Below are 14,112 nucleotides of genomic sequence, written 5' to 3'. Positions count from 1 at the left end.
CACAATGGATATAAGTCTCAATCAAATCATTCGATGTATCCGTTGGATGAAACACAACGAATATCCAACGTTTTCACGATTTATAAACAACAATCAATCACAATTTTGTCACACAATTGAATTGAAACGAACATACATTACATTAAACGACGGATTTGTACGAACAAAACATAAAAATATAAAACTAATCAATGGCGAGGCTTCATCTTCAACCTTAGTTGACGATTTAGCCTCTCATGACAAAAGAAATCATAAAGAAGCTAAATTAATTCATTAAAATTAAAAACTTACAAAAGAATTCGAGTTCCAAGCTACAAAAACCCAGAAAACACGAAAAACGACCAAGAACGGCGCCCCCGGCGCGTCTCCGTCTGATCCCCCTCAATTGTGAGGCTTAGAGGTCTATTTATAGGGCTTAGGAGAGTCCTAGAAGCCCTAGTAATCCTAGGAATTTCGGAGATTTAAGTTCAAGCCCAATTAGGTTAAAGAAAACCTAAGCCCAAATCGGAATAGGATTCGCCCAGAATTGCAGTCCTATCTTACGGCGTGATTTTGGTCTTGCGGTGCTCCGAATTGAGAAAATGATATTTCACAATGAATTGTATAAGTTTGAGCTATCTTTCCAATACCGCTTGAATCACCTCAATCGGATATCTGAGCTGAAAGTTATGTCCAAAATACCGAGACGTATTCAGAATCCAATTTTGCATCCAATCCGATTTGACTTCAAATTGAGAAATTCTGAATTAATCCTTTCCTTTATTTGATTAAACTTTAACCATGATTGGTTAAGCTTAACCATATCTTCTAGATCTTCCCAATTTGCCCTTTAAGCTTGGAATTTTTCCAGAAACGCTTTATTTTCTTCCAAAAGCCTATAAAACAAAGAAAATACAAAAATAAAGTAAAATGGCCTAATTAACCAAAACTAAAGGATTAAAACATGCAAGTTAAGGGCTGAAAATATGAATATTCTAGCACTTATCAGGCTATAAGCATATATTTATAGCCTAAAACCCTAAACCTAATAAAATATGACATAAATACCTCAAAACCCTAAACCTAATAAAATAACGAAATAAAGACTCCCAAAACCCTAACCCTAATAGAATAACAACATAAAGTCGGTTTAGAAAATAAAACAAACTGATGGGTATGCAATTTGCATCAGAACTCAAAGAAACTTCATCACTAGGCTCATCGTAGCCTTTTTCTATAATCTCCCAAGCATCTTGCGATCCAAGCAATGCCTTCATAATAATTTACCAATTATCAAAATTGTTTTTGGAATGGTCAGCGAATTGAAATGGGAAGGTTGAATTGGCCATTTCTCTAGGACATATCAACTATGAGGAGTTTGTCAAAGTCATGATGGCCACGTGAGGACCACTCAACGAAATCTAAAATTTGGTTAAGCATACAAATATAAAAGGGTACCGGGTAGATAAGTTTGATGGCATTTCTATTTCCCATTAGGACATCTTTCGCATGTCATTAGCCTTGGTTTGTTGGTAGTCTCTTCCTGTTAGCATTATTTGTGGCACTGTTTTTTAGTACCTACTTGTTTGCTCTGATACCACTTTGTTGAAAATCGGAAATAACACTCACTTAGTGAGAATACAAAATAAGAAGAGGAATGTTCAACTTTATTCAACTTAATAAAATAACTTGCTTACATGGGTATTTATAGGATACAAATGACCTTTCTAACTTCTTCACAATAACTTCATTCATTTACATCTCATATAACTCTCATGTAACTCTTATGTAAAATAACTCTTGAAAAATTAAAAGACACAACCTCTTTAACTCACTTAGTAATATATGAGAATATGAAATGAAAAGACTCAACTAAATATTATTAAAATTAAGTTTATTAGTTAACATTAATATGCTCACCATCCTATTTAAATGATCTAAACAAATTTCTATCGTTTTTGGAAATTGAAGACCTTAATGGACACAGCAAACATAAATGCAAAGAGTAATGTGAACCCAACAACGGCAGCCGCAGCCACCGCCACGAATTCATGTTTGAAACCAAAATATTCTCTAACAAAATCTTCAACTGTTTCACCAGTTTCAAGGATGTTCTTCTTATCTCCAAATTCTGATGCAGTCATCCCATACAAGGTCCAAGCTATTGGACATACCCAAGAGTACCATCTCCACCAAATGGGGATCCTCTGTTGTTAATACCATGTAGGCAAATGAAAGCAGAGGGAAAGAGATTAGTCATATTGAAATTAGGGGATATTGCAATTGAAAGAATTTGAGGTGGAGAAACTTACAGGTCGTGGGATTATGAATCCTGAAAAGAGGTTCCATGTTGTATAAAATGCATAAGCAATTACGTAAGCAATGTGGTCGTTTGGTGTCACGCCAACAACCATCATGCCATAGAAGGTGAAGTACAATAGTGAAAAATACATGAAAAATAGATACCAAAAGAACTTGGGAGCAGTCCATTCAAATCCATTCATTGCATATACTATGACACCATAGGACACAGCTTGTACAAAAACATATGGGAGCTCAATCACAATCTGCAACCAAAGATTAAATCGCATAATATTGATAAAGTTTTAAGTGACATCTAAAAGTTTTTTTTTTTTGATAACGTGGAATCTTTCTAAAGTAGGGCCCTTCAGTCCCGTCCCAATATAGAAAAACCAAAATCTCTACTTGAGTCCGGACTCAAACACAAGATCTCGAGGTAGAACACCACTGAGGCTTCCATTGGAGCTGCCCATGCAGGGCAAGTGACATACAAAAATTATTGATCATACTACACATGAACAATAGCCTGAAGAATAGCGTTTACCTGTGCAAAAGCATATGGCAAGGCTGAATACATCCCAGCTGCTCTTTCTCTATAGAAGACTGTTCGTTCAACAGCCACTATTGGCTGCACTGAGTTAGAGTTTTTAAAACCAATAAAGAGAACAGCAGCATACATGGAACCCACAGCATTGAATACGTCTTGTTGCTTTGTCCTGTAATTATCAATGTCAAGAATTAATTAAAAATCTCAAAGACAATTACAAGAATTTTCTCATTTATATCTTAACTTACGTTTTGGAGCCAAGGTTCCAGAACATTGTCCCGAACATCAGGGCTATGATCATCGTGAAGAGAAACCTTACAGCAGTGTATAGTGGGTTGCGCCAATATGACCAGTGTTGTTTCCATAAGCAAGCCATGAATTGGGAGAAATATGACTGTGAATATTGATTAGGGAAGTAGAGGTCCTTTGATCCAAGAATAGGGCTGCTCAATTCTCTAACAAGTGCTTTGTTTCTCCTGGGATATATATATATATATATATATGCAATTCATGAGTATATTGGCAAAAAAGTACATTACTATGAGAAAGATATTCTAGTACTGTGGGTGCATATGATTAGAGTTACCTGTACAACTCTGAATTTCTGTATTCTTTAGCAAAGTCAATCCCCAAAGCTGATTCACGTGCTGAAGAAGTAACTTCTAGCATCCAAGTAGCTGGATTGTAACCATCTTGAATTCCAGTAACTCCTATTCCCTTTGTAAACACAGAGTAAATGCATCAGCAAACCTTCCAGAAAGATAAAGATCAAAGTATGCATCTGCTGACATTCTGCACAGATACCTCAAAATACTTGATTAAATGACAGGAATGACGACCCAATGGCCCTACATACATCTCTTGCCCCCCTTGCTTCATTAGGAATAGCTGCACAAAAGAGACGATCATAACCTCCAATTTTGAGGTTGCAATGGAAGTTTAAACAAAAATATTTTTCCTTTTTATTTCATAACCAGTTGCAAAATTAGCCGAGGCACACATCACAAATTGTGTTGATTTATTAGTATTAGTCACACCTCATCAAAAGCTTCAAATATGTCGATGCTTGGCTGATGGATGGTGCACACAACCGTTCTTCCTGTGTCGACGGTGTTCCTAACGGTTCTCATGACAATAGCAGCAGCTCTAGCATCCAGCCCTGAAGTTGGCTCATCCATGAAAATTATGGAAGGGTTGGCAACTAGCTCTACTGCAATGGTTAGCCTCTTGCGTTGCTCGGTTGAGAGACCGTTCACACCAGGCAACCCAACTAATGATTGGCTCAGTGGTTTTAGCTCCACAAGCTCCATAACTTCCTCAATGAACATCTGCAAAAACATTTTTCATTTTCAAAAATCAACATAAGTAAACATTCAGGCTGCTTGTGGTTGACTCAAACTTCTTAGGGTAAACTTCATTATTGTTGCAAAACCGCCTATACCTCAGAAAGTAAGTATTAAGTTTTCCAGCTTTTTATCATTCAGAGATCCTTAAGTGGCAAATAAAGCTTCAAAATACAGTTTTAATTGCAAGTAAAGAAATACGTGAAACTCCAAGGCTGAACAAATTTCGAGTTTTAGATGCCAACCTTCCTTGTTTCAAAATCGACATCAGCAGACAGACGGAGCCATGCTGAATAGAGCAAGGACTCATAGACAGTAACATGAGGAGAGTGGATGTCGTTTTGCTCACAATATCCAGAAACTCGAGCAAACGTTTCGTGCTTCTTTGGGTACCCAGAAATTGTGATTTTCCCGTCAATATATCCACCAGTTTTTCTATCGGCCAGCACATCCATCAGAGTTGTTTTACCAGCACCACTGACACCCATCAGAGCTGTGAGAACTCCTGGCCTGAAAGCACCACTCACACCCTTTAAGAGCACCAATTTGTCCTCGGTAACACCTTTATTCTTCATTTCCTGCACGGTTTTCTTAAAGTATTAATTAAACGATTACATTATTCCTTCTCATGATCATTAGCTTAAAATTTTGAATAAGTAATTATTTAATACGGTATCGGAGCCAGAACTCTTGAGTTCGAACTCCAATTCTAACATTCAAACCCCATTTCAGTTAAATATTCAACTTGTAGAACATTACCTATTAAATGAGAGTTTCAACCCACACAAGAGTTTGATTAAATTTATTCTTTTATATAGGCTTAAGCTTTAGCATAAGTCGTGATTTAACAAAGCTACCTGTGGCATGTCAATGCAGTACGTAATTTCATCAAAGGTAAGGGTATGCTGCTCAAATGGAAGAACGATTCCTCCTTTCCTGCTAATTTCATTTCCACTCTCTGCAGGCCGAAAACATTCAATTAGATTGAAGTTGAAGAGAAATAACATAAATGAAAAAACAAAGAACACACATCCACACATACAAGAATAATATAACTTTAAGTTGAAGATATATCACCTATGTTGTTGGTTCCGTGACTTGAGTTATTTCCTCGAGGTGGTGATCCAATGGCTTTTCCACATCTGTCATCATATCCATTGCTTTGAGGCTCTTCTGATTTAACAGCCTCTGGCTTCCCCAAAGCTGCACAATCATTTTTACAGTATTACTAGATATAAAACTGTATATATATATATATATATATACATATCAAAGTGGATAGAGTGGCGATACTCACGATTGAAAAAAGTGAGAGCAAGAGTGAAGCCAGCATTGAAAAGTAATACATATCCAACTAATGCTCCTACGCCTATCCAATACCAATATGCATGAGAGAAGAATCCGCGAGACTTCAAAACTTCAACCCCCAGTGGTTCCGTTGAGTTTGGTAGAACCTTTAACAGAGAAAACATTCTCAAATATCAAACAATTATAAGAGACAACCAAAATAAGTTCACATGCAGCAACCAATTCAAGAAATTACTTGTTTCCAACTCTTCCCAAGGAACTCGTTGACTACTAAAGCATTCTGCCCATACATCATGGGTGAAATCCAGTAACCCCATATCCACCATTGCTTTATGTTCTCTGTGGCAGTAAGCAACAAAGCTATAAGCATCAATTACGTAGCAGTCGTATAACTGACATTTTTCACTGCCATGTCTTGTCAGTTATTTAGCAGTCATATAACACTCTAATAAATAGCATTTTTTATGATAGAAAAGCCACGTTTTGTTAGTGTATGAACAAGTTAAATTATATTATACCTCTTGAGAGGACAAAGCCACTCAAAGCGAAAAGCACGACCAATGCTAATGACCCAAATGTGTTGGCAACAATTAGGTTCCCTCTACCAGTTACAGCAATAAAGCGGAATAATGCAGAAGCCATCTGATTTACAAGGAAGAGCACAAGGTACTGCCTAAACAACCTGCAATATATTATTTATGTTCATATCACATATTCTCGAGCACTTAATAAGAAAAGTAATGAGATTTTTAATTTTTTTTTTTTTTCATCTTTATCTTTTACCTTCCAACATTTGGGTCAAAACCAATGACATAGTAGGTGATGAAAACCCAGATAGCAACTTCTAGAGACGACATAGGGATCTTGATGATCCATGTAGGGAGAGAGTAACCCCATGGAGGATAGAATAGGAGCTTCCTTTGCTTGAAGAAAACTGGAAGCTTTTCAACGGTCATGGAAATCTCAGGTGTGCCACTAAACATGAGAATAACGACACTATAGAACAAAGCACCAGTATAGATTCTTCCATCAGTTTCTGAATCGTGGTGCATCTCAGTTCGTAGAAAAAGTGTCATGGCAATCAGTGCCATTATTGTAAGCTAAAAGCACAAAGCACAAAGATAGTAATATTCAGTCAAATTCATGTACAATGAAATTTAATGTAAATAAATAAATAAATAAGAAACAAGGTGAAAATAGAGGTAAAATATATATTTACTTGGGTGAGCTTGAAAATGTAGACAAACGAATTCCTCTTCATGAGCAAGAATTCTCTTGACAAGCAAGCTTTCAACAGCTCCTCCTTTTTGACACCATATTTTCTAGTTGTCAATGCAGCAGGGTGGCTGTCAGCCTTGTTGAATGGAGTTGCAAGTTCATCTCTAAGCTTCCGCCCCACATGGAATGATTGGAATGCCTTAGCAAATTCCTTAACGGTGACAAAAGGGTAAAGCTCATTTTTTTGAGCCCAATACTGCTGCTGATCTTTCCTTGATGTCACCTATCACAAATTTATTGTACATGAATTCCTACATGAGATTCTACACACGTATGCAATGCTATCTTCTTGGAAGATAATAATTGCTAACCAAAACTTTATTTACCCTCCATCTTTCCGGATTGAGATCTCCTATAATTTCTTTTAAATTTTAGATTATCAAATTCATAAATTTCAACAATTTATCTCATCTAAGTGTATAAAATAAGTCATATTTCAGCATTTAATGAGAAAACTACTAAACCTACGTTTCCTTGGAACAAGATTCTCTCCAATTCAAATGAACTGCATAATATCCACTTAGTTATAGTAGTGAGGTATTTTTGTTTTTTTACTTTTTAAAAAGACAAAAATACCCATCCACTATAACTGAATATTCTTCGGTTGAAATGAAATAGAGATAATCCTAATAAGAGTTGCTGCTATTCATGTTTTCTGCCTTCCATTCAAATGCTGCCACCTCACCTATTGCATCTTAAGAAAATAAGAACAAAAACACAGGATTAACTCCCACAAAAACCCTCATTTTTCCCCTCTCTCTCCGGCGGCAGCAAAGACCTTACCAGAGCCCAGCTAGAGTTGCCGGAGAATACGCTGGAGCTCAACCCAGACCTCTCCAGTGCTCCCTCTCTCTCAAACACACACACAGAGAAAAAAAAGCTACCCAGTGCTCTCTCCCTCTCTTTCTCACACACACGCAGAGAAAAAAAGTTGCCCAGTGCTCTCTCTCTTTCTCTCTCTCACTCACACACACTAGAAATGGCGATGTGCTGTGCCTGCAGAAGATTACATGGGTTTTGAATTGCCCCAGTATACTTGATAAAGAGACTACCTATTTATTTTTATTTTCCAATTCATTGTTTTTTGTAGGGGAAAATTGGCCAGGAAATGTATAGAGAGAGAGAGCACTTGATCTGGGTTTTACAACCAGAGATTGAAACACAAAATTTGACACAATTTTCTAAAACTAGATTTCAATTATCTGATCTGGCTTTTCGGTGACTCAGAAATTTTTTTGGTTCTCCTGCTACCACCGGTGAGAATGAGAGAGAGAAGGAGCACCAGAAATCAAGAGGAGAACCGGCAAACCAAATGTCACCGGAGAAAGAGAGAGAGAACACCGGGGAACAAGAGGGACCGGTAGGCTGGTCTAGCCCGAGACCCGCTTGGGTCTGCTGACCTACGGCGGGTCTAAGACCGGAAGTCTCTCCTTTCTCTCTCTCCATTGAAGCTCAAAATCTAGTGTTTTTGTTGTACGCAATTTTTGTGAAATTATTATACTTTAGCTGAGATATCTTTCTTCTATTTGGAGGGCAGAAAACATGAGTTTTTTTGCCACACCAAATAGAAGATATTCCCGATCCTAATTCCATTTCATTGTGGATATCTTACTCATTAACTGCTGAAATATGGTTTATTTTAGACGCTTAGATAAGATGGATGACTGAGATAATATGGCTTATTTTAGATGCTTAAATAAGATGGATGACTGAGATTTATAAATTTGAGAATCTAAAATTTTAGGAATCTCAATCCCATGTTTCGATACTTTTTGGGTAAAGTCCACTTAATCCCTCAAACTATCACCCAATGATAATCTACCTTCAAACTATCAATTGCCCTCAGTGCTAGTAAAATGACGAAATTACCCCTATATAAATTTCAATAAGACAAAAATACCCTTAAAATTTTGAAAAAAAATTAAATATTAGTATTTTTGTTTTTATTTTAGTTAGGGTAATTTTGTCATTTTGTTAAAATTAGGAATACATTGTCATTATTTTGATAGTTTTAGGGTAAATTGTCGCAACTGATAATTTGGGGAATAGATTGTCATTAGGTTAATAATTTGAGGAGATTAAGTGGACTTTATCAATCATACCTTTAAAGTTTAAAAAATTGTAATATCAAGTTCTTGCGCTTCAAAGTTTAAAGTTCAAAATTCGAACTTACTTCTTGCAGGAAGTCGGCCACTCCTTTCCTCTCAGGACATTTAAAGCCCATAAAATCAAAGAAATCTAGAACTTGTTCCCGAGGACCCTGGTACACAATTTGGCCATCAGAGAGAAGAATAATGTCATCAAAAAGATTGTAAGTCTCAGGTGCCGGCTGGAGGAGGGAGATGACGACAGTTCCGTTGAGAATGTGAACATATTGTTTGATTGAATTCACAATCTGAAAAGTTGTCGAGCTATCCAAACCAGTAGATATTTCGTCCATCAGTAGCACCTTAGATGGCCCGACCAACATCTCACCTATATATGTATATATATATATATATAATTTAATAATGTTGGAATAGAAATTAATAATTATTTAGTTTTTATATGTAGTTTGGAATAGAAATGGAGTTACCTGTTGTAACACGCTTCCTTTGTCCTCCAGATATGCCCCGCAAAATTTGACTCCCTACCAAGGTATCTGCGCAGACATCCAATCCCAAAATCTGCAAAGTTGATTGATGATAAAATCATCAATGGACTGAAATAAACTATCTTGCTATTGATCTTTCTTTTCATAATTATTGCAATTAACAAATTTGTATGATGTTACCTTGATAATATAATCTGTTACCACGCTTGCCTCCTGACCTTCTATTGCTACTGCCTGAATTGACAATTCCAATCATATAAGCATGTTTAGCAAAATAAAATATAATAAAAAACTGATAGTAGAATGAAGAAGAGAGAGATGTTGTTTCTTTCATAATTAATAAGTACTTTTAGTGCTATAAAATCTCTTAATGAAATCTCAAGGGGTTGATTCGAGTGGTAAGTTATTTGGTTTGGATAAATTTAAGGTTTGACCCCTTTGAGTGCAAATATTTCTTTGGAACCAGCCACATAGTGGAGGGGCACTTTGCATAATGTACTCTAGATCTAATCGGGGCAAAACCCAATATATTTGGGTTAAAAAAAAAAACTCCTAATGAAATAAGTGACAATGAATTTTTACTTACCTTCATGAAGATATCAATATCAGGATCTGGCCTAATATTGGCTTCTTTCTCTCTTCTTGCTAACTCTGCTAGCATCTCTTTAGTACCACAACAAGGTGTAAAAAAAAACGGAAAAAAGATCAATCAAAAATGTAGGAAAGATATATATAGAGTAATATTGGGGACTATTTTTTTATCCTCTTAAAGTTGATGTGGTTTTAAAAATCACCATTAGATTAAAATTTAAGTATAATTTATCTAAAATTTAATGGTAATTTTAAAAGTTATATTAACTTTAGGAGGATAAAAAAATGATCTCTATCATTACTCTCATATATATATATATATATATATATAAGAGGAGAAAAAGGAAGGGAATGTTGTAAACTAACCATAACGTGATCCGACCCCTTGACATCTTGCAGAAAAATCCAAGGTTTCCCTCACAGTCATTTCAGCAATATGGAAGTCATGTTGACTAACATAGGCTGCAGTTCTCTGGGGAACAAACTCTTGCATTTTATAGCCATTATAACTCACATTCCCAGAGAACTGGACAAAAATTTTGACTTCCATGTATTAGAAATAAAGCCAGAAAGTAGAATATTATTCAAAACTACAAAGTTGGAAAACATCGTCTACTCTTATGTATATACCTTTAGGTCGGGATCAAGCTCTCCAGCCAAAGCCAACAAGAGTGTGGTCTTTCCCGAACTTGGAGGACCCAAAAGCAATGTCATTCTATGTAAAACATGTCAACCAGGTCAGAAATTAATAATAGAAGTACTAATTAGACAAAGATTGTTGGAGCAGAGGTAATAATTTCGTACCCGGCTCTACAATTCACCTTTCATTTCAATTAAATATTTAACGTACAATTCTTATTAACATAAGTTTTTATGATAAGTTATAATTTAACAAAACAAATACTGCTTTTTCACCTGCTGGGCTTGATAACTCCACTAACATCTTGAAGGATAGACAATTGTTTCTTGCTACTTGGAAGAATATGAAGATAATTCAAGAAATCCTTAAAAATCAAACGACAAAGTAAGTTGTTTAAAATTGAATAAAATGAAAAATATCGAAGTATTTGTATAATATGAACAAATGTTGTACGTATCTACATATTCTTACCAACAGTATGTTAACAGAGAAATTTAAGAATGTAGACAAAGCCCTGCTTCCAACAAGAACCTCTGCCACAACATTTAAATGCTCGAACCGGACTTCAATTGTAGGAATAGTAATTCCAACTCTAAGAAGTTCAAAGAAAAAAAAATTACTCAAAATTCATAGTAAACAAGCGTCCATAAAAATATGGGAAAATTACAGTTTACCCCCTCAAGTTGACAACGTTTTTCAATTTGAACACCCAAGTTTTAATTTTTGCAATCCACCCCCCCAAAGTTTCAAATTTTTTCAATTTGACCAATTGTATCCAAAACTTCTCATATTGCTCCTAATTTTTATTTTTTTTATTTTTTATAAAAAAAATTTAAAAAAATTCGGGATGGCTAATCTGGTCATTTTTACACCCCCCAAATTTGTTTTCGTTTTCATAAAAAATAAAAAAATAAAAATAAAAATCATGGGCAATATGGGATTTTGGGATGATATTGGTCGAATTGAAAAAAATTGAAACTTTGTGGGGGTGCATTGCAAAAATTGAAACTTTGATGTTCGAATTGAAAAACGCTGTCAACTTTTGGGAGGTAAACTATAATTTTTCCTAAAAATATTAAAAGAAAAATGGATGAATAAAATTGGCATTCTGCAATGCATCTAATGGGGTAAAGTTATTAGAATATAAATTAAATAATTAAAAAGTTACATCTTTTTATAAGCTTAACCTTTTGAAATAAGAGGTAATTTACGAGTCTTAGAACAAAGATCCTGAATTCAAACATTTTTTCCGACAATTAATATTTTACGTATTGGGTCTCTTTTATCAAGAGAAAGTTTGAACTCGCATGTAAGTGATAGTATTATAATATAAATTAAATGATTAATACATATTTTTCTATAAACAAATTAAGTTTTTGAAATAAATCGTAATCTAACAAAGGTTACCTGTCGACGCGGTCCTTGAGCTTCAACAAGAATTTCTCATGATCCTCCTGGGGGTCCTTCACCAACCTCTCCATCAAACATTTTCTTTCCTTAAGCCCAAGATGATGCACATCTACCTCAGTGGCATCTCTCTGCGGCGTACTGTAAGTAGCAAGCTTCTCAAGCGCAGCCCATTTGAGAGCTTCTTGGTCGTCTTCTTCCCGTGAAGATCTCGAGAAGACTTCCATGGCATTGTTCCTCCATGCCGACCGCGAACTGCTTAGTCGGAAACTACTGCCAGCCTTATATATATCACCACTCTCCATTGTACCAAAGATTGTTCCCTGTGTTGAACAACTTTGCTGTTGTGTGCGTATTTATAGAGAGGCTGAAGTGCCATGCACGCATGTGGGTGGCTTTCGTTTTTGTGACTGTCCAGGTTCTTTGCATCCTAAAATTTGGTAGTATTTTCTCAAATTAAAAAAAATAAAAAATAAAAATCTCTGGGCAGACATATATTATTGTTTTTAGGAACTTTGGAGGAAGTTCACTTGTCAAATTTTGGAAAAAAACAATAAACAGACTTTGTAAACGACGAAAATGTTTTGATGTTCAAAAGTTCTTTCTCTGCACGTGTGTTAAAGACGGACAAAACTGTGTTAATGGAATACTTAAGGCGGCCATCAGGTCATATATAATACTTTACCTTACCAACCACTCTTTTTACCAAACTCAAACCAAACGCATCAAACAAGACACTCAGCAGCAGTGGAGACAAACACTGGAACACCCCATCCCAATGACACAATATTGTCTGTTTTTTGCTCTCCCAAACTAGACTTTCCAGGAGGTCATCCATCGTGGTACTACTCTCACAAAAGCATGCTTAACTGCAGAATTCTAATAAGATCATGATCATCACGGCTTTAAAATGCATTGTTGTCATTAAGGGTATAAATATACATTTAAGTATATCCGCATCTCTATATCCAAGCGATATGGGATGCCACAATCACCCCCTCTTAGGGCCCAGTGTCCCCGCTGACGACTCTTATGGAATTAACCCATTCTTGGCGTCCCAACGAGTGTCCGCTAGCGACCTTCATGTATTTGTGCACACTACCCTATCTCAAGGGGTAATGGCTCTGATACCATTTGTAACACTCCACCCCAATGACACGTGGCAGATGAAAAATGTTAACTTTGATTGTAAAGTGATAGATTGATGTGGAATTGGACAAGCATTTCAACAAAAAGAATGTGCCAATTGTTTGAAAAAAGAAAAAAAGGTTGAGAATTATCAAAACAACAACAGTTTGGGGAACTGCCGATGAGTTTCACCCTCTTGGAATGGTCTCGTGCTCGTTCAGGCCAGTGTATCGAAGTATATTGGGCAAGTCCACTTAAATTGTTGACGTTCGAGGAGTTATTAAAAACTTAAAAGGCGGTATATTTCGACGTGAGTAGCGCCATTACACGAGGCGTTGGCGGATAATGTTTTTATTTTAGGTTCCGATTATTTAGGTGTTTCCACCAAAAAGGTTTTGTTAAAAAATATTTTCAAGAATTTTAGCTGAAAATATTTTTTGAGGTTTGGATTGTATGAAAATGTTTTCAATTTGACCATACTTTTTTTCAGTCGTAACGAACACTGAAAAATAAGAAAAATAAGAAAAATGTTTTCCATAAAACATTTTACTCATCCCCCTACAAATAGATGAGAGAAACAAAAAGATAGAGAGAGGGAGAGGGTAAGCTTGAGATGAGGAGAAATATAAGAAAACGACCAATCAAGAGCTCACCAGAAGTAAAAATCTCTTACACTTTTATAGAGGTCCGCCCTCAAAAAGGGGAGGCCACTCACAAAAGGAGAGGGGTGAATGGAGGCTACCCTTCACAAAGAGGAGTGGCCACTCATAGAGAGGGGTGACCACCCTTGGTGAGGAGATGTTGCCCCTTACAAGAAAAGTAATGCTAAAAATGATACTTTTATCTTATCACTATTCTATTTTCTTGGCGTGACAATGCCAATCAGCTTTTGAATTATTATTATTATTTTAGCAATGTTAAATATTACACACTCATCCCACCTATTGGGTTGATGAAGTAATCTCCAGCAACCACCTGATTTTTTTTTTTTTTTTTT

General features: G+C 35.9%; 1 protein-coding gene across 8 annotated transcripts; it reads right to left on the bottom strand.

The window, feature by feature from the left end:
• Nucleotides 1-1,928: 1,928 nt before the first annotated feature.
• On the bottom strand, nt 1,929-12,295 carry LOC132186262 (pleiotropic drug resistance protein 1-like). 8 transcript variants are annotated; one of them, XM_088517217.1, is made up of 24 exons: nt 11,988-12,295; nt 11,052-11,172; nt 10,856-10,944; nt 10,571-10,655; nt 10,307-10,466; nt 9,936-10,012; nt 9,530-9,583; nt 9,332-9,422; nt 8,930-9,231; nt 6,698-6,979; nt 6,262-6,578; nt 5,997-6,160; nt 5,714-5,817; nt 5,468-5,624; nt 5,201-5,373; nt 5,028-5,126; nt 4,416-4,748; nt 3,865-4,155; nt 3,632-3,715; nt 3,414-3,544; nt 3,076-3,303; nt 2,825-2,996; nt 2,292-2,546; nt 1,929-2,186 (listed from the first exon to the last, which is right to left on the bottom strand). In XM_088517217.1, exons 16-24 carry the CDS (start codon nt 5,034-5,036, stop codon nt 1,929-1,931), a joined length of 1,761 nt encoding a protein of 586 aa, XP_088373343.1. In that variant the 5' UTR covers nt 5,037-5,126; nt 5,201-5,373; nt 5,468-5,624; nt 5,714-5,817; nt 5,997-6,160; nt 6,262-6,578; nt 6,698-6,979; nt 8,930-9,231; nt 9,332-9,422; nt 9,530-9,583; nt 9,936-10,012; nt 10,307-10,466; nt 10,571-10,655; nt 10,856-10,944; nt 11,052-11,172; nt 11,988-12,295. The 8 variants fall into 8 exon arrangements, with proteins under 8 accessions (XP_088373343.1, XP_088373337.1, XP_088373338.1 ...); XM_088517211.1 differs by having other exon boundaries at nt 5,028-5,134; nt 5,218-5,373; nt 11,988-12,292; XM_088517212.1 differs by having other exon boundaries at nt 5,028-5,133; nt 5,226-5,373; nt 11,988-12,292.
• Nucleotides 12,296-14,112: the final 1,817 nt, after the last annotated feature.

This window comes from Corylus avellana, chromosome 6 (assembly GCF_965113065.1).
Source record: "Corylus avellana chromosome 6, dhCorAvel1.hap1.2, whole genome shotgun sequence".
Lineage (NCBI taxonomy): Eukaryota > Viridiplantae > Streptophyta > Magnoliopsida > Fagales > Betulaceae > Corylus > Corylus avellana.
Note: the sequence above shows the minus strand (reverse complement) of the source record. Positions and strands in the feature narration are given on the sequence as shown.